Source organism: Pteronotus mesoamericanus, unplaced genomic scaffold, assembly GCF_021234165.1.
Source record: "Pteronotus mesoamericanus isolate MK-2021 breed Mesoamerican mustached bat unplaced genomic scaffold, CSHL_Meso_final contig_101, whole genome shotgun sequence".
Lineage (NCBI taxonomy): Eukaryota > Metazoa > Chordata > Mammalia > Chiroptera > Mormoopidae > Pteronotus > Pteronotus mesoamericanus.
This window is the reverse complement of record NW_026555001.1, coordinates 17,602,256-17,622,259: the sequence shown is the minus strand read 5'-3', so window position 1 is coordinate 17,622,259 and position 20,004 is coordinate 17,602,256. Positions and strand designations below refer to the sequence as shown.

At 39.7% G+C, this 20,004-nt stretch overlaps 1 protein-coding gene across 1 annotated transcript in view; it reads right to left on the bottom strand.

The window, feature by feature from the left end:
- Positions 1-14,816, bottom strand: part of ATAD2B (ATPase family AAA domain containing 2B) — a 125,638-nt gene extending 110,822 nt beyond the window's left edge. Inside the window, exon 1 of the mRNA XM_054569170.1 lies at positions 14,213-14,816. Within this exon, the coding sequence (XP_054425145.1) occupies positions 14,213-14,422 (210 nt within the window). The 5' untranslated portion in view covers positions 14,423-14,816. The remainder of the gene's footprint in view (positions 1-14,212) is intronic.
- Between the last annotated feature and the right edge of the window lie 5,188 nt (positions 14,817-20,004).

Below are 20,004 nucleotides of genomic sequence, written 5' to 3'. Positions count from 1 at the left end.
ATATGCTACCATATATAGATACTTGAGCCCTGGCTGGTGTGGCTCAGTGGATTGAGCATTGGCCTGTGAACCAAAAGGTCGAAGTCTGATATCCCCATCAGGGCACAAGCTTGAGTTGCGAGCCAGGTCCCCAGTTGGGGGTGTGCGAGAGACAACCAATTGATGTTGCTCTCACATGGGATGTTTCCTTCCTTCTCTTTCTCCCTCCATTCCCCTCTCTCTAACAATAAAGAAATAAAATCTTTTTTAAAGAAGATACTGAGTTTGGTCCCCTTTTATGCTATAAATTTCTTTTAAGAAAAGTATATAAAAACTATCCATTTCATAAATGCACATTTCTATATCATATTATTGCAAAGCAAGACTACATTGTACAAATAATTAGTCAAAATATAGCCACTAGCAAACAAACATTTAAAAAAACTTACAATGTATGTTTAAAGGTATCCAAGTAAAGCCTATAGAATCAATTCACTTACCAAAAATTTTTTCAATAAGACTAACTTCTAATTTTGTGATTTAATACATATGCGCTAGTTTTAAAGCCACAAGGCCACACTCATACTAAAACATACAAAGGAAAAAGCAATTAGAAGTTCAAATGTCAGAGTGTCTAATAATTAAGAATAATAGACATATTAGTTGTGTAACATGTCTATCAGTTTATTAAAGTTCCCAAGAGAAACTGGTTACCTACTTTCAAACTACCCTCAACAGACTATACTTGTCACTCCAAATGTGCTCCCACCCCAATCAGAAACTACTTGACAATATCCCCAGGTGATTCTTATGCACATTAGAGTTTGAAAGGCATTATTATATAACATATTCAAAAAGTACTCCTTGAGGAAGCAATGTCATGTGTTCTAAGCTAAGGTGTATTTGTGAAAACAGAAACTGATACCTACAAAACTACTTTACCAATATAGATAGCCCAAACCTGCATTACTCCTTCTAATCAAATCCCACCATTCACTCTTTAAGACCCATCTCAACTCTGAAATCATATCTGAAGAATCTAACCGAACTGACCTTTCCCCCCTACTAGCTGCAACTTCACAATACACTTTGGCACTTAATTATATTCAGACTAGCATTATATATTTGTCATCTTTAATTGGTATCCAAGTCTTGAGATTCTAGAAAGATTTTAGGTTAATTTTTTTAATTACCATATTTCTTTTTCATTCCACACAACGGCAAACAAAAAAAGGCAAGATTTCCCCAAGTTTGTTCAATAAAATGTTAATAGAAATTATTAGGGGAAATAAAGGAAGACCAATGGTCAAATAAATCTGGGAAACAATGATCTAAGGTTTTTGGCTGCAAGACTTCTAAGAGGTTTCAATATGTTAATATGCATTGTAAATCTCTAAGTATAAAATACTATGTAGAACATTTCACAAACATTAGATCAAGCTCTTTTTTTTCATGAAGTATCTGTAGGTAATGAAATTTTACACATATACTCTGGGAGTAAGTATATGTACTTATGTATTTATTGAATTAAAGAAAAATAATAAAATATTTGAAGATTTGTCATTTTTGAAATAATTTGCGTTATTATCTCTTTGATTAACTATTTAAATGAGTATGTATGTTTATTGGTCAGTCTCTCATATTCTCAGGCTTTTTTTCAATTCCATGCAGAGCATCTCTCAAAGAGTTGTCCACATACTACCTGAATCAAAAGTCACCTCGATTTCTCATTAAAGAAACATAACCTGTTAAACTACAATCTCTTTAGGTGAGGTACCTTTAACGACGGCCTTCCAAATGAGTCTTAGTACACAAAAGTTTGAGGACCTCTGACACATAACACAGTTTTAAGCAGAGTAAGAGGCACATCATCCCAACTGCTACACTAAACTACAGTACTTCTTTTATGGATGGGTTTCAATCTTGGCTCTGTGACAGAAACGTCAAAATAAACAGCATTACAAAAAGATCCTTCCCTAGAGAAATCTAGAGATTTAAGTAAAGCAAATGAGCAAGATATAAATATATGCAAAATGATTACTTCAGCACCATTTTATTAACTTCAAGCTTTGGGAAGGCTTTTACCTACAAACCTGATACTAACAGTTTACCTTTAATAGGATAATCATAGGTTCAACCTTAAGTTTTTCATCTTCAAAGCATTTTACTAGTTAATTATAACCTAAGCCTTGGAGGAAAGGCGTTACCAGTTTCAGGCCAAAAAGTTTGAGAGAGATTATGCAATCTTCTCACAGTCATTTAGCAATCTATGTCAGAGCCATTACAATCCATGAGTAGGAAAGGCACCTCAAACTAAGGGAATAATTTCATTTAACAAAAAATTGAGAACCTACTCTATACATAAGGGGGCAATGTTAGAATAAATTAAGACTTACTCAAATCTATTGAGTTGACGAACAGTCACAATGATGATATATAGCATATTATAGTAAGTACTATAATAGAAGTATACAATTTTCTGAAAGCAGAAAATAAAAATGAGAACTGCTAATAGAGATGAAGGAAGATATCATAAATGAAGTGGACTTTATTTGGTAACCACATAATAATGGAACACACAGAATAGTCAGAGGAACATGATTCAGAAAAGATAGTCATCCAACCTAGGTAACTTTTTTCTCTAAATTCTAATCTTCTAAAAGTTAACTTTCCCAATTTACAAAAATCATTTTCTCCTTAAGTCTCATCAGCTACCACCAATACTGACCACAATTCTACCATCAATCACACAAAATTAGACAAAAGACCTTGAGAGTAATAAAGCAGAGATTTTATACTGCTTTGATTTTTCAGGGGAGGCTTCATGCCCAGATTAGAATTTGTCAGAAATCCAGAACCTGGACTTTAATGTAAAGACAAAAAGAATATATCCAAGTACAGCATTAAAAAATTAGAAAGTCAAGGAAACAAGTAAATTAGCAAACCTATAAATTAATTCAAGACTTGATGGCCTCATCTAGAATTGTGAAAGAAGAAAATAAGAAATTGATTCCCAAAAACAAAATAATTAAGATATTAGTGAAATAAGTATTCAAATTAAGACAACAGGGGAGATATAAAAAGTAGTTGCTTTTTAGTCTATAGGAGGAAGCCAGGGGACAGATGTTTAAGGGATAAGTATTATGCTGAATTCTGGTATCAAAAGTTAGGCTTACCAGGACAGAAATAGACTCATAGATACAGAGACAACTGGCAAATGGAGAGGGACTAGGGGAATGGGTGGAAAAGGTGAAGGGATTAAGAAGTGCAAATAGTCATTGGGATGTAAAGTACAGTATAGGGAATATAGTCAATATCATTGTAATAACTATGTATGGTGTAAGATGGGTACTAGATTTATCAAGGTGATCACTAAATTATGTAATATCTAATCACTGGGGTGTACACCTGAAACAAAAGTATTAATGTATGTCAGCTGTAATTGAAATACTTTTAATTACTTTTAAGAAAAGAAAGAAAGAAACTCAGGCTTAGAACTTTAGCCAGAAATCTAGGGAGATGTCTTTCAGGCTGTAGGAAATGCAGCTCTGAGTTAGAATGAGGTGAGGACTAGAGATAAATATGAAATGGTAATAAAAGAATCATAGGTAATATACAGAATGAAAAAAAGGCAGAAGTCAAAATCTTTTTAAAAATGCCTACATTAAAGGGATGAGCAGAAAGGATTTCATGAAGACTAGAGAAAAACAGTGTCTCACTAAAACAGGGGGAATGGAAGTTTTCTCCAAAAAGACCAAACAGGAGGAAAGCTGATAAGCCTGTGGAATGGTAATTTATTATGTAAATTAGTCACTGTAACTTCTGGTACGGTGATTTCTGCAAAATGCTGAATGGAATTCTCTAGATGAAGAACTAAGTGGTAAGAAAGTACAGGTGATGACTACACAGTTACTCTTAATAAGAAATCTCAAGATTAAGCAAGGAAGAAGACAATAAATAGTCTAAGGAGGTCACAAAATCAAAGAAGTCAGGGAAGGATTTCCTTTTTGGAAAAGATAAGATGACCTGGTTTCTTGTAAAGAGAAGAAAAAGAATCACAGAAGAGAATAAAATAAAATGAAAATTTAAAGAGTGTGATAACTGATGCATAAAAAATCCTTGAAGAGACAAGAAAAAGAGAATGAGGAATATTATCCCCCAGGTTAGATCAGAAAGTATATGGGCACAATCAATGTTTTCCAGTTTCCTTTATAAGACATACCTTTTTTTCTACCTTTTTGAAAATAAGTACTCCTGTTTTTATGAGGAAGAAGCTTAGAAATACAGTCAACTTCTTTTTCTTTCATTTGTAAAACAAATGCACAGAGGCAACGGTTACCATGACTGCAGAAAACAAAACTCTTCACTCCTCCTTATTCATTTAGGGCCAATACTATGCTACTAAGTCCTGAAACTCAGCGATACACACTATCCTCAATTCCCTCCAAATACCGCAAGAGCACTGGCTTACTAGTTTAATATTTCTGAACAATCATCATGAAATAATATACAAAGGAAAAAATACACAGAAATGAGCTGAGGCATTGTAAAAAGATAAAAATAGTCTATTATAATTTAAATTGCATTTCTCTTCCTGGTAATTTATTTTAACCTGAAAATATTACATAGTTAAAATGAGACAGACAGACAGACAGACAGACAGACAGACAATGTGGGTACTGGAAAATGCCACAGATTCAAATGCTGGACAGAACCAGTCTTATATTTATGCTACAGCAATGCTCCTATAATTCAACAATTTACCTCATAAGATTGTTAGAAGAACCAGGTGAAGTGGTTTAAGTTATAAATATCTTACCTACAGCCTGAGATTGGATACAGTCTCAAATAAGGATACTTGTATGGTTTGGAGGATTAATAGAACCCATAAAATTATTATCTTTAGTGATTCATTCCTTCCATGAAGAAAATTTATAAAGCACTTTTTATTATGTTACATACTAAAGATACTTGATAAGAGAGTCTCTACCCTTCAAGGAAGTCAAAGCCTAACTTCTTAAATCAACCAGTAAAAGCTATAAAAACTTAACGATGCTCAGAGTATTGGGGAATAGGGTGCGTACTGATTTAGCCTATTTATAGGACAATTTGGCAAAACCTATAAAATATTAAAATACATTTATCTTTGACCCAAAAATTCCACTTCACCTAAAAGAGAAAGGTTATTTCCTGCTACATTGCTTATAACACTAAAAACACAGAGGTGCCCTAGCCAGTGTGGCTCAGTTGTTTTGAGCATCATCCTGTAACCAAAACGTTGTGGTTTTGATTGCCTGTAAGGGCACATACATGAGTAGTGGGTTTGTTTGCTGGTCCCAGGGCATACAGAAGGCAGCCAACCAATGCTTCTCTCTCCCATGAGTGCTTCTCTCTCCCATCAATGTTTCCCTATCTCTTCCCTTCCTCTCTCTAAACTCAGGTAATAAATACATACATACATACATACATACATGGAGGCAACTTAACTGTATAACAATAGGAAAGGAAGAGTTAAATAAGTGAATAACACAATTATGCAAAATACTAGAAAGCCATCAAGAAGAATGGGTATTTAAAAAAGTTAAGTAATTAGTTAACTTAATTAACACATAGTTAACTTAGAAAAACTATCATAAATAGTAGGGTATGATTCCTTTTCTGTCAAAAATATACACATATAAATAACCCATGCATGTGTGTGCAATAGTCTGCAAAGATGTACACCAGCTTTAACAGTGTTTATACCTAGGAACAAACTGGAGGAATTAGGGGAGCAGTAGAAGGTCCTTTATTTTTTTCTATGAACTTCCATATTGCTTTAAATATTTATTTCGTAATTTTTAAATAAAAATATAATATTTTTCCATAAAATAAAATAATCAAATTGGTACCTTAAACTTACTGTTACTGAAAAAAACTCCAAAGGGAAAAAAAGGCAAAGTACTTATATCTATTTTTAAAAATCATAGAATTTTAGACAATACAGGGCAGAAAGGGAAGTAAAACATTACAAGAGAATATTTAAAAAGTATGTAGTTATAGGGAACATAATTTTTAAAAAACATGTTAAGAGTTAACTTTTTAAAAAACACAGAGGTTTAGGTCTTAAGAGCAATCAACAACAACAAAACAAAAAGCATACAAGGAACATTTACCAAAACTAACCATAAACTGCGTAACAAATATAAATGACAACAAATCATATGAAGTATGCTCTCTGAACATAGTGGTATTAAACTACAAGTAAATAACAAAAAAGGTAATTAGAAAATAAATGTCCAACTGTTTGGAAAAGTAAGCAATGTATTTCTAGATAAGCAATGTATCAAAGAATAAAGCAAGAAGGAAATTAGAAACTATTCTAAAATTAAAAGTTTATATATAGACACACACACCAGGAGATCTTGAACAATAAAAACAAAGAGAATCTGGTATAGGACAATATAGGAGATTAATCTGAGTAATCAATAAATTCATACTGTATTTTCCATCTCTTATTGTTTTCTACCATATATTTATATTTTTCTGCATCAAAGAGAAAATACACACTTTTCTCAAGCACACAAAGAACATTTACCAAAACTGACAATATATTAGGTCACAAAGAAAGCCTGAAACTCCACAAGAGAAATACAAAAACTATGTTATGTGAGAGACATGCCTTGCTCTTGAACTGCTTATTATGGTGTCGATTTCCCTGCAAATTAATCTAGGAATTCAAATATATTCACAATCAAAATTCTAGTTGTACCTTTTGAGGAACTCTAACCTTAATTGGAAATGTACATGAAAAATATGTAAAGATCCTTGAGTATTTAAGTCAATTTTGAAAAATAAAGAGGAGGAACTTGCCTTTTAGGAATTACGACATATCTCAAACCACAGTCATAGAAATAGTATTCTACTGCCACAAAAATAAACAGACCAACCAAAAAGAATAGAGCGATCAGAACAGAACATACATGGGAAATTGGTGTATTATTAAAGATTTTTTTTATTTAATTTATTTTGAGAGAGAGAGGAAGGGAGGGAGACAGAGAGGGGGAGAATCAATGTGTGGTTGCCTCTCATGCACCCCCTACCAGGGATCTGGCTGGCAACCGAGGCATGTGCCCTGAGTGGGAATCAAACCAGAGACCCTTTGGTTTGCAGGCTGGCATTCAGTACACTGAGCCACATCAGCCAGGGTGGGAATTTCGTGTATTATAAAGTGGCCCTACAAAAGGATAAGTTGTCTAGTAGTTCAATAAAAAAAAATCATAGACCTAAAAGATAAAACTACATGTGTGTACAGGGTTGCAATGTGAATAGTATCCCTTACTATTTGGGGAGAAAAAAGGTTAAAAGTCACTGATCTACAATATGTGACAATCTTGAAAATTAAAGAAATATATAGTAAATCCTGTAGATATTAGTAAGCATTTCAGAAATTAGGATCTTAAAAAAAAAATACAACAAAGAGTTGCTCATATTCACTAGTAATCAAAGAAAAGCAATTAAAAGAGTAAAAAACAAATCCAAATATTGGCAGGGGCGTGGGGATATAGGAACCCATATACATTACTCCTAGAAGTGGAGACTAGAGCAGCAAACCTAGAGGTAATGTTTATTTTAAGTACATGTACTCTACTCCACTCTGGGTTATCGCAAAGAAATTCCCAAACCAAGTCCACAAGGGACACTGTACAAGGATATTAACTGCACCACATAACATACAACAAGTATACATTCTATGCCATTCACATAGACTATAGTATGAATGGTGCCTCCTTGACTTCTGCAACATGGCAGCCCTATAACAGTGAACCAAAGAGACAAAAATGCTTGCCCACATGGTACTTGCATTTTAATGTTGTAGCTGCCTGATAAACATTTGTTGATTGAATGCAAGAACAAAGGAAAAAGCATGACCTGCCACCAAAAGTTAGGCTTGATTATCTCCCAAGTGCCTGTCTGGCAAATTTAGAAAACATATTTTGAGTATCTGAAGCACCACTGCTTCAGATATCCTGATTTGGGTCCTACTGATAGAATACAGACACAAAATAATGCCAAACATTTTTAATTCACTAGTATGTATCTACGTACATATATATGCTGTATAATGTCTTTTCAAAAGGTTTAAAGTATGAACATTCTTCTCAAATGGAAAACATGTATCTATCCCCAGAGATAGGTTCCCAGAGCATAAAAGAAAACGTACACACTGATAAATCAATATCACCAAGCAGAGGGAAAGATAGCAGCACAAGTACACCTCTATTGGAGACCACAAGCCCCACACTTAGTCTCTTTATAGGGATTATCTTTTCCCAAGCCATTTTTAAAATATTGGGAAACAAAGATACTGCAAAATGATCTCACAATATGCCTGCTCCTCTCCCTATACCCACCCCCTGAAATAAGGCAGCAAGCAATTACTGAAAATCGCTGTTCTGTATTTCATATCCCTATAGGCTACTGTTCCCACTTTCAGTCCCAATGCAATCCTAGACACAACCCCAGATAGTCTAGTAAAAATCTGTTTATACATAGCATGTACAGTATTTTCTGACTACACAACAGTTGCCTTCTTCATTATTTCAGATATTGTGGAAATCACTGATCGAACAGCATTAAAGAGTAGTGATAAATACAGATGAGACAGTGATATTCAAGTGGAGAAGACAGAACTAGATTTAGGTATTACCCCTACTACTTGGCTTTCTGCTTGCCACTTACCCAGAACTAGATTTAGATATTATTGGTTGGCAAAAAATTTCATTTAGTTTTTTCCGTACGATGGCTCTAATAGTGCTTAGTTGTCTTTAACTTCACTCAAAACAATTCTGTTAGATTGTATAGTGATAGCTGTCATATCAGTATGCATTTTAAAAAAATCAAAACTGGTGAATTTTTGTGTAGCCATTGTAATATTGAAGATAAAAGAAAATAGGCAATGTTTTTAGCGAATTATGTTTTATTATTTCAAAAAAGGTAAAAATGTAACTGAAACACACACAAAAAAAGATTTGTGCAGTGTATGGAGAAGGTGCAATGATTGATCAAAAGTGTCAAAGTGGTTTGCAAAGTTTCTTGGTACTATTGACATTTTGGCCAAATAATTGTTTGCTGTGGGGCTGTCTTATGCATTGGAAGATTCTTTAGCACCGTAGGCCTCTACCCACTAGAAGCCAATAGTGAAAGATAGCCAACACACTCAAAATAACCAAATCAATAAAGCTGTTGGTGAAAATGAAAAACATGTCTTTTACGAAAAAACCTAAACAGACTTTTTGGCCAAGTCAATACCTATTTGACCTTCTACTGGCCATTTAATCTCTTCAGAAACTCAATTTCCTCAGCTGTAAAATGAGAGTACCATCACCTGCTTTATAAGGTTGTTGCAGGGATTAAATGAGACAGCATTAAACACCTGGCATGAGATGCTAAACAAACCTTAGTTTACTGCTCTCTTTCTTACTAGGCTACTACCAAATGGGCAGACAAAATGCTACCAGTAAAGAAGATTGTCAATATGAAAATAATTTAAAATGAGGCATACTTTCCATTCATTCATTCAAAAACTATTTATTGGGCAATATCTGGAAAGCACTATTGTAGGCATCCAGAATACAGCTAGGATCTGACAATTTCTATCATTAAAGAACATCGAAGAGTTCCACACATTCAGTAAGTAAAGGATTAGAGCTCTTACCTACGGAGCATCTGAATTACTCTGAAATCTTTTGTCCTGTTAATAATTTCTCATATGTATACCACTGTGCATACTTACAGCCCTGAAAGTAGGAACTGTGTTTTATTTATCCTCTATCCTCAAAGTCTGACCATCGTGATTTTCACAAAATAGATCGGCTCCTTAATATGCCGTTTCATTCACTTAACAGATATTTATTAAGCATTGCCTCTGTGTCACATGCTGCACCAAACCTTAGAATACAGCAATCAGGTGAAAATAAGGGACACAGCCTACTCCCATGGATCTTATAACCTATTCTAATAGAAGGATCTAGGAGAGAAAAACTTTAACCAATCATATATGTATCCTACCTCCAGATAAAACTACAATGACAATCTAAAAGTAAAAAATATATATATCAAAATACTTAAGAGTTCAAAAGCATCATAAGTTTGTAATCTTACAGCATATACCCAAAGCATAATACAAATTACAGCCTAATAACTTAATGTAGATGTCTTTTGTATTGTTTGATACAATATTTAACTCTCTAAAAATCTTTAGCTTATATTTATTTAAATAAAGGTAATATATTTTATGTATGGTTTTCCCCCTCACTTTGCACTAAGTAAAATGCTTTGCTATTAAGTAAAATGCTCAGTAGGTAAAAATGCTTTTTACTCAGTGACTCTTTTTTTTTTTTTAAGAAAATCCTCCCCCAGCAAATATGCATAACAGAAATAAAACATTCCTAGTACAAAACCAAAAATCCAAATATCAAGAAATCAACTCAGTAATGCACACAAATGAAACTTCACTGTGTATGTCTGAAAAGAAATGCCAAGTATACAATACAAAGTAATACAGTACTTTTCTGAAGTCAATCCTTGAAGAGAAAGATCACTCTCTACTCAGGTGCTGACACTGGTTGGGCTCCTGAGTTCACAGAACAAGTTGTAACCCTACCACCTGTCTAGCTGGTTTCCAGAGGTTATTGGTTTATCTATGATTATATACTTAAGAGACAGGCAATCAAGGACCTATCTAAGGATGGTTAAGACTGCCACACAATGATTTAGAAATTCACCTCTACAGGTGTTACAAGTTTCATCCACAACTTTAAAAAAAAAACAACTGCAAGTTTGTATAGTATTTGGACTACAGAAGTGGCCAGTAACTGAATTTTTAAAGTTGCATTTTCAGTTGGCTATCAGAGAGTATCCTATGAACTTTATACCACAGCTACTATGGTTCAAAACTGTGACAGGGGAGACTGCTTACCGTGTTACTCAATACCACCTACATGGTACTCTATATGAATTTGATATAAGGAAAAGCTTGCTCTACTCTGAGGAACCTGTATTTTTCCCTACTTATCTTAAAACATTATTACATTTCTCTCTCAGGCTTGTCTATGTTTGATCCTCAACTTCGACCACTCTGCTTGTATTATGTTGGCAAATATAGGAATGCTGGAAAAGAATAAGTACAGGGTGATAAAAGTACAGGAGGAGGGGGCGGGTGGAGTAAAAGAGAGTGGGGGAAATAAATGATGATGAAAAAAATTAAATTTTAAAAGAAAGAACAAAAAAAAGTAAGTGCAGAGTGATATTAAAGGACACAGAGATTTTTCTAAATAAAATTTAAATGAAACAAACTTACCCATAAAGTTTCTCAAAATATTTTCATTCTCTCAACTAACATGTGTCCTCAGAAAGAGCCAATGATCATCTCAAAAAGCACAAAAAGCTAGTGACAAAGCCGAAAGCCCCAGCAAACAGACCTAACAGAAGGATGAAAGAGTTGAAATATTTTTCAAAGACTGTTTTCCAATAGTATTTTCCAAAAGTATCAGTTTGCTGAGAGTGACTCTGAGGCGGAGCAAATAAATAATAATTACTGAAGGTCAGATTAACTGACCTAAAAGAGGTCAAACTTTATACATGCTAAATAAATGAAAAAGCCAAGCACTATATAGAAGTAATTGCACTAACTGCAAAACACAAGTCAACCTGACATCTAAAAAGTGTGGGCGTAAGAAAATCATTTCAATAACCTACAGAAGATACCACATGTTTATTTCCACATCCTACACATACTTGGGGAAAAGGCAAAGCTATAGGCATAGCTCATGGTCCCGTGGTTTTTTTAGAGCAAATGAAATGTCTTTAGACACAGGGGATGAAATAATCTAAAAAGAGTCAGAAGGGAACGAAGGGGGAAAAAAATCAGCATCAGGTGTAAAGTGAGGAGCATAACACAAAAGCAGAGGAAGGGGAACCTCCTCAATTATATAGTTCATAAAGAGGGATATATCTCTTCCTACAAAAATAAAGTCTCCTACAGTAACAGCACGAACAACCCTACTTTCCATCAAATACGCCTTCACAGACACCAGCAACTGTCCAAGACTCCGCAGACACAGGGTGCCCGAGTCCACGCCAGAAACGGCGACCCAGGAGGCGCGCTAAACGCCTGTCACAGAAAACTACCTTGAGAAGAACAGCTTCCCAGGCTCAAATCAATCCACGTCAGAAAGAGACAGCCTGCTTCATAAATGTGTACTGCATAAACTTTAAAAAATCAGAACCGTAACTTCTGCTCTTCGAAAGAACTAATCACACACATATAAGATTAAGTTTCTTAAATTTCTCAGAGAAGGCAATCCGATCATGCCATCATCTACCACAGCCAGAATACAAACCTTAACGCTGAAACACCAATATGTCAAAGTAAATCTTCCTTAGCCTGTTCTTTACGGTCTTTCAAAACAAAACATTTTAAAAGGATCCGCCAAACAAAGTTTCATTAGCATCCTTCTAGAAAGAGCTTTAATATCTTTCCTTCTCCTAGCCATTTAGGAGCTAGCCAATGTCCATTTCTACATTAGATTATTGATTCCTTGCCTTTTAACATCTCCATAACAGCTGCTTGACAAATTACCTCGCCTCATTCCCCAGGGGGTCGGGACAGCACGACACCCCCGAGTCGGAAACGGGACCGCAGGCCGCGCGGCGGCGGCCGAGCCCCGCGCGCCAGGCCGCCAGGCGCTGCTCCGCAGACAGGCTCTCCCACAGCGCCACTCGGCCCGGCGCTCGCGCTCTCAACGCGGCATCTGCCCTGACGCGCAGAAGACAGACCTTTCTTAAACCTACTTCCATTTAAAAATGCACGTTAGCTTCAGAAAGTCAATAGGCGTGTGCGTGCTTGGAACAATGTCTACCGCCAGCCTAGTGTTCAGAGTAATTACTCCCAACAGTTCGCGCAACTTTCAGAGTTGGCCTTATTTCAACCTAAGAGATCTGTAAGCCCCCAAACTGTCTAGTAACATAATTCTGAAAATATTTTCCAGGTTTTTAGCAAAACAGAAGTCAACTGTATTTTCAAAGACGCACTAAATATATTTCAAAAGATGACCATCAACTATGTCGCTGGGAAACAGAGAAAAAGCACACATACACCAGAGTCTTGTAGCGTCCTGCAGAAAACAAAATACTGCTTTCCTCACTGAATAACAAAATGGTGTAGATTTGAAGGCGCATTTTAAAAGAATAGCAATCGCCAGCCAAATTACCCCTGGTAAATTCGCCTCTTTCCGAACAGAAACAATACTCTCTCCTCTAAATTCGGCCAGTCTCACACAACACAAACTTACCGATTCCTCAAAAGTGATCAAACATAATTGCTAGCTTCAAGTTTTACACTATATTAAAATTTCAGTCACTTTATTTAAAAAAAAAAAAAAAAAACCTGTCTCCACGGCCTTCCTCAGATGTCATCTTCGCGACGGTGTGGCCATGCCGGCGTTACGTAACGACGGTGCAGCCGTCGAGGAAGCCGCCCGCGTTGGGCTGACCACCCACCACCCCGAAGACGCGCGCCCTGCCCCTTGCGTGACCCGACAACCCTCCGAGGTCCCTAACTGGGACCGCGGCGGGCGCTCCCGCCACAGCGCCGCGCCGGATCTCTCCCGCCCGGCGAGGAGACGGCGTCGATTTTGTTTTTAAACTTGGTGTCAGAGCGACGGCAAACTTTCTCCAGCACCCCGGCCCGGCTGCGGGCGGGAGCCCTCCGCGCACTCCTCCCCACCGCGCGCCACCCCCGAACAGTCGGAGACTGCGCCGGAGTGAGTGAGACACCGGCAGGAGCTGACACACTCACAGGACGGGTTTGACACCGCCGAAAACTTTCACTTCTCCGGCCGTGCTGCCCGGGACTCCGGCCCCTAGGAGCCCTTGCTCCCCCAGCCTTCTCCTCCAAGGCGGGACGAGGACACGGGAAGCGGACCGTCCTCAAGTCCCCGCAAGGACCCCCCACCCCCCGAAGCCCTCTCCCCAGGACTCCGGTGCTGTTCTTCACACAAAAGAGGCGGGCCGGCGAAGCTGTCGCGGCCCTCTCTAGCCGGGTGCCAGCCTCCACCGCACCCGCTAGACCTGGTCTCCGGCCGCCCGAGAGGTTTCCCCTGGACGCTTCCTGCCCCAGCCCGGCCAGACAAAGCCCCGGCGGCCGGGCCGACACTCGCAAGCCTGCGGACTCGGGCCGCCGCGCTCTTACCCGGGCCTCATCCAGAGCGACGCCGGCGCCACCACTTCCCCCGGCCTTGGCGGCGGGGCAGCTGGCAGCGCGGGTCTTGGAGGAGCGGGTCCGAGAGGAGATGAAATGGCTGCTGCCTCCGGTCGTCCCAGGCTCTGCTCCGGCCCCAGGGCCGGGCCCAGGCGACTTGGACCCGAGAAGGCGCAAAGAACTCTTCCGGGTGTTCACCATGGTCCAGCCAGGAGGACGGGGTCCACGCCGCGCCCGCCGCGCCCGCCGCGCCCGGGAGAGCTGGGGAAGGCCGGCCCGCCGGCCGGGCAGTCAGGGCCAGTGGAGGCGGGCCGGGAGACGAGCCCACCCGGACGCTGTGGAGCGCTGACGAGGACAGGCGACAGTAGGGCACAGGACGGGAAGTCGGCGTGAGGAGGAAGTAACGAGAGGCGGGAGCAGTGCGCCAGGCCGACGACTCAGACCCTCCGCCGGCTTCGCCCTCCTCAGCGGGAGCCGAGCGGAGCCGCCATTTCTCCCCCTTTCTCTCCCGTTCTCGCTCTTGAGCTCCGTGCGTCAGGGATCCAGCGCCGCAGGGCCGACAAGACCGCTTCCGGCCGTGGCCGCTGCGGGGCGCTGCAAGGCCAGCCAGCCTTTCCACCGCCGGCTGCTCCCTCTTCTCCCCCCGCCCTTCCAATAGGCCCCGCCCAGCGGCACGACGTCAGGCTCGGCGGCCAGGGAAGGGACGCTCTGGACTATGTCAACTCTATGGTTTTCAGGTCAGGCTAGCCCTGTAGAAGGGGGATGGGAAATACCCGAAGGCGCACCGAATGAGACCTCACACCGTGCCAGGCCCAAGTGCCCCAGCATTACCCTCGCCGTCACCCCAGGTGGCTTGGACGGAGCAAGGAGCAGGAACGGGGCATGGACGGGAACCTGACGACGAGGTCGCAGTGACCTGAGTTGGAATCTTAGAGATACCGAAGGCATAACACTGAACTTGAGTAACACTTCTCATGGCTGTAAAAATGGAAGTGACAAGTGTGATAAAATAGATCTGTGCGGTATCTAGCAGAGAGCAAGCTGAAAAAAGAACAAATGCTAAAATCCTGCGTCTTTAAACAAAGCAAGGCCGGGTCTTTTTCTATAACCCTAGCCAGATGTAAGGCGGAGTCACAAAGAATGAATTCTTCCTACTGAGAGCCTCCTTTATCACTGCGGCCCCCGCCCGCGCAAGAATTAAGAATACAAAAACTGAACACAAAAATTTTAAATGTGTGATTTAACTTTCAAAGGAAAAGATTAAGGCTCACCATTTATATGAAAAGCTCTGCTGTAAAAAGTACGAATTATGTTCATTTCAATGTCGGTACATTAGCCAGAGAAAGCCTACTATTTATTGAGCAGAAGCTCTTCCTGTTTGCTACGCTTAAGAAAAATTAAAGACTGGTGAAAAGTCCTGAAAAGATCGCCAAGCTGCATCAGAATTAGAACATTACAGCCGTCCAAGCTCCCGATGACACTGGGAATAGAGATAATTTTTTCCTTTTGGGGAGCAGTGTGGATTTCAGGAGAGCTGACACTAATCCCTCTTACACTAATTTGCATACCACACCTTCCCCAAGACACCACTTAACATCGTCCTCTCAAGGGTGTGGACACCTCGTAATGGCAGCACACCTAGGTTTTTCTGCCTCACTTAGCTATTGAACAGAATAAAGTTTCATTTCCTGCAACGGGGGCGGGGGGACTGGCGTTAGTTATTACAGAAAGATCCTGAAGGCTCCTCAAGGCATGCTGCAGCCTATGCCACCCACCCTGGCACTCTGGTGCACCAGGACCCTGTGAGTGTTAGGTCAGGTCTCCTCACTTCTGCTAGTGTAGCCCCTGCTCAGTACCAACACCAGTTTGCCACCCACTCCTACACTGGGTGGTCCTAGGCTCAACAATTTACACTGAGCCCTACCAAGATCAGCCAGGTTTCCTACTTGTACTTTGTGAGCAGGAGGGAGAAAGGGTCATGGCTGCCTTTTCCTGGCCCTGAATTTTTCATAATGGATATGATGTATGATCAGCTTCTCCCTTACACTTTCAGAACTCCTTAGCCAACAACATGCTGTACAAGGGCCCACTGAAGCAGAAGGTTTTTCTCTGGGGACCTGAATCAGTATTGACTGCACTGCTGTAGTGTCCAAAGTCTGGCCTATTTTTTAATTCTTTATTTTTGTGACAGCAGTTTTGGTATTAGGAAGAATTCAGAAGCCCATCTTCTGCAGTTACCAAGGAAAAGAGATCATTCTGAATTAACTCTTTGCAAAAGATTTTCTCTGACTCTACTTCTATAAATGTTCTTTAAAAAAGAAAAGTATCCTGAAAAAGTGTATGGTACACAGATTAGCATAAAAGGCTTTGGGTGCTTTCCTCCTTTTTTTTGTTTCTGTGTTTGTTTGCTTCTGTCCTAAATTGAGAAAGCCAGGTTTTGAGTTGTGTTCCTATAACCTATGTCACTTATTAACAACAAACATTTACTCTAAACCCAAGTGGTGTTAAGAACTATACCAGGTCAGGAAATAGAGAGGTCTTTATAAAAAGAAAAAAAGAGAGAAAAAGCCACGTAGTTTTAGCCCTCAAAGAGCTCACAGACAAGGAGGGAATGAAGGAGATAGGTAAAGAACCATTAAGCTGCAACATAATGCTCTAAGAAATAATGAGCCCCAGCTGGGTGGCTCAGTTGGTTTGAGCATCATTGACATCATCCTGATGTGTCAAGGTTGCGAGTTTGATCCCCAGTCAGGACACATAGAGCAATCAACCAGTAAGTGCATGGGTAGGCAGAACAACAAATTGATTCTCTCTCCCTTCCTCTCTCTCTCTAAAACCAATACTTAAAAAATTTAAAAAGGAAGGAAGGGAGGGGAGGGAGGAGAAAGAAAGAGCAGGGGTGTTAGGGAAAGCCTCTGAGAGATAATGACTCCTGAGATGCATCTGGAACCACAAAATGGAGAAAGGAAACATTATGGACAAGAGAAAGGAAGGTTTGAAAAAGATATGGCGGCATTGCTTGTTTTCCACAGTGCGACCTGCCCTGCTTTCTCCTATCTCTCTATAATCTTTCTTAAATTCCCTCCTTAATTTCAAATGCTTAGAAGCAGCTGCTACTTGCTCTGGTCAGGTAACTCAGTTGGTCACAACATTGTCCTGATATGCCGAGGTTATGGGTCCAATCCCTGGTCAGGGCACGTACATGAAGTAACCAATGAATGCATGAATAAGTGGAACAAGCTGATGTTTCTCTCTCCTCCTCTTCTACTCCCTCTCTCCAAAATCAATAAATAAATTTTAAAAATTAAAAAAGAAAGAAGCTGCAACCTGCTATTCTGCAGAGCAATTGAGATCTTGCTTTACAGCAATTGTCAGTTTAGCTCAAATCAACTCATAAAAATTCTCTTTGGACATGTCTTATGTCAATAGCATGATTTCACATGTACACAATACTACAAAATCTATTTTAAAACATACAGTTATTAGAGCTAACAAATTCAGCAAAGATGCTAGATATAAAAATTAGTTGTATTGCTATAGTCTAATGATGAAAAATCTAAAAAATAAATTAAGAAAGCAATTCTTATTACAACAGCATCAAAAGGAATAAAATACTTAGTATCAGGAGGTACAGGACTTGAGCACTGATGACTACAAAACATTGCGGAAAGAAATTAAGGAAGACCTAAGTAAATGGAAAGATATCCATGTTCATAGATTGAAAAACTTAACATTGTTAAGATGTTGATAGTCCTCAAATTGATCTATTGATTCAAAGCAATTCCTATCAAAATCCCAATGGCCTTCTTTTCCAAAAATGGAAGCACCGGTCCTAATTTCAAGGTACCTGGAATTTTTAATGGGGGAGTTAGACCTCGGTCCTTAAGTTTGGCTATGAACTCTGGCATAAGAAATTTATTTAGAAGTCACAGTGGTAAAAGAAGTGAGCCAGCTGGGCTGTGTGGACTCATGAAATAGGTTACAGAGGCAAAAGAAGGGCCCTTGGAGCTTAGGACAAAGAAAGAAAAGACAATGTGCCGCAGAGAAGAAGAGAGGGAAAAGCACTGCCATGCGTGTGTGTGTGTGTGTGTGTGTGTGTGTGTGAGAGAGAGAGAGAGAGAGAGAGAGAGAGTGTGTGTGTGTGTGTGTGTGAGAGAGAGAGAGAGATATCACATTGGGTCCTTTGTCTTAAGGGGTCTTATCTGTTTTCCAAAGGGGAGGATTTCAATAAAATGTTCATCAGCTTTTCCTGAGGACTTAACACTTAAGAGAGTGGTCATGCAAGGGTTTGTATGGGATTCATGTGAGACTATTCTCCAGCCCCCTTGTTTCTTCTCTGAGGGGGTTTAAACCACATTAGGCATATGAAAGGTCAGGGGGTTTAAACTGCATGACTAGTGATATGTAAGGTCAGAGAGTCCAAACTGTGTGGCCAGCGATACCAAAGTTTAGGGGGTACAAACCACATGGCTAGCAGCATACTAGGGGATGAAATATCACCCTGGGGAAAAGATCCTAGCCTACAATACTTGTTTTCCCAGTTTTTCTCATTGCCAGATGCCTGGGGCTTTCCTCCTTGGTGACATTTCACATCTGGCCTACCATTCCTGCTCTGCTCACATCTAACTGCCTACTCCATCAGAACAACCAAAACAGTTTTGAAAGAGAACAAAGTTGGAGGGCTCACGCTTCCTGATTTCAAAACCTACTACAACACTATGGTAATCAACACATTATGATACTCACATAAGAATAGATCTTTAAATAAGTGAAATAGAATTTTGATTCCAGAAATGAACCAATACATCTATGATCAGCTGGTGTTTGACAAGGGAAGAATCTTCTCTACGTCAAATGGTGCTGGGACAAAAAAGAAAGGAAGGGAGGAAGGAGGGAAGGAAAGTAGGTGAAGGAGGGAGGGAGGAAGAAAAGAAAAGAAGGATGAAAGGAAGGAAGGAAGAAAAGGACAAGGCCTCATATAAGCGTCAAAGAAAAGTCTCTTTGTTCAAAGGGATCAAAGTATCCTAATAACTCCGTACTGTGGGCTACAACCGACAGGATTTTGGGAGCACTGGTTTGAAAGTAGAACTCACTACAGGATCCCAGAATCAATTACTGAACAAAAGATGAGTTTAAAATATTCACAAGGTGCCTTTTCCCTGGGCGAGGATTGGCAGGGGTCTGTAGGTGAGGCCCAACCTCATTTTGAATACTGGCATTAAAAACTGTCAAGTGAAAAAGAAATCAGGATTTAAACAAAGGAGACTCTATTTGAAAACATTATTGCAACAGGGGGGAAAGAGTCTACTCCATTGCAATAAGGTAGGAGGGCAATTACTGTAGGGCAAATGCTCAACTGTCCAAATACCAAAAAAACAAAACACCTAGCTTTAGGTAAAGGAGACTTCATTGTAACAGATTGTTCCAAAAAGAAAGGAACTATTGCAGTGGGAGGGTGTGGGTGAGGGGTGACTAATGCTTTAGGGGAACTCTCTGGCCATGCACAAGATCTGCAACTTGTGGCCCAGGTCAGAGTCAGTGGGGCATTTCCTTTACAGGGAGCAGGGAACAAAACCTGGAAAGAACTGGCTGTGGGGGAGTGGGATGAAGTGGAGGAGGGGGCAGTGATCACACTGCAGGTCAGAGAATGTTTTGCAGGGAAGTCATCCTATTTTCAGGAACGGTGAATAAGAAGGGTTGTATGCCGGCTCAGGTTGAGGGTGCATCAAAGTTTAGGGGGCTGGAGGAAGGAGAGAAGCTTAGAAAGTCTGGTCGAGTCAAGG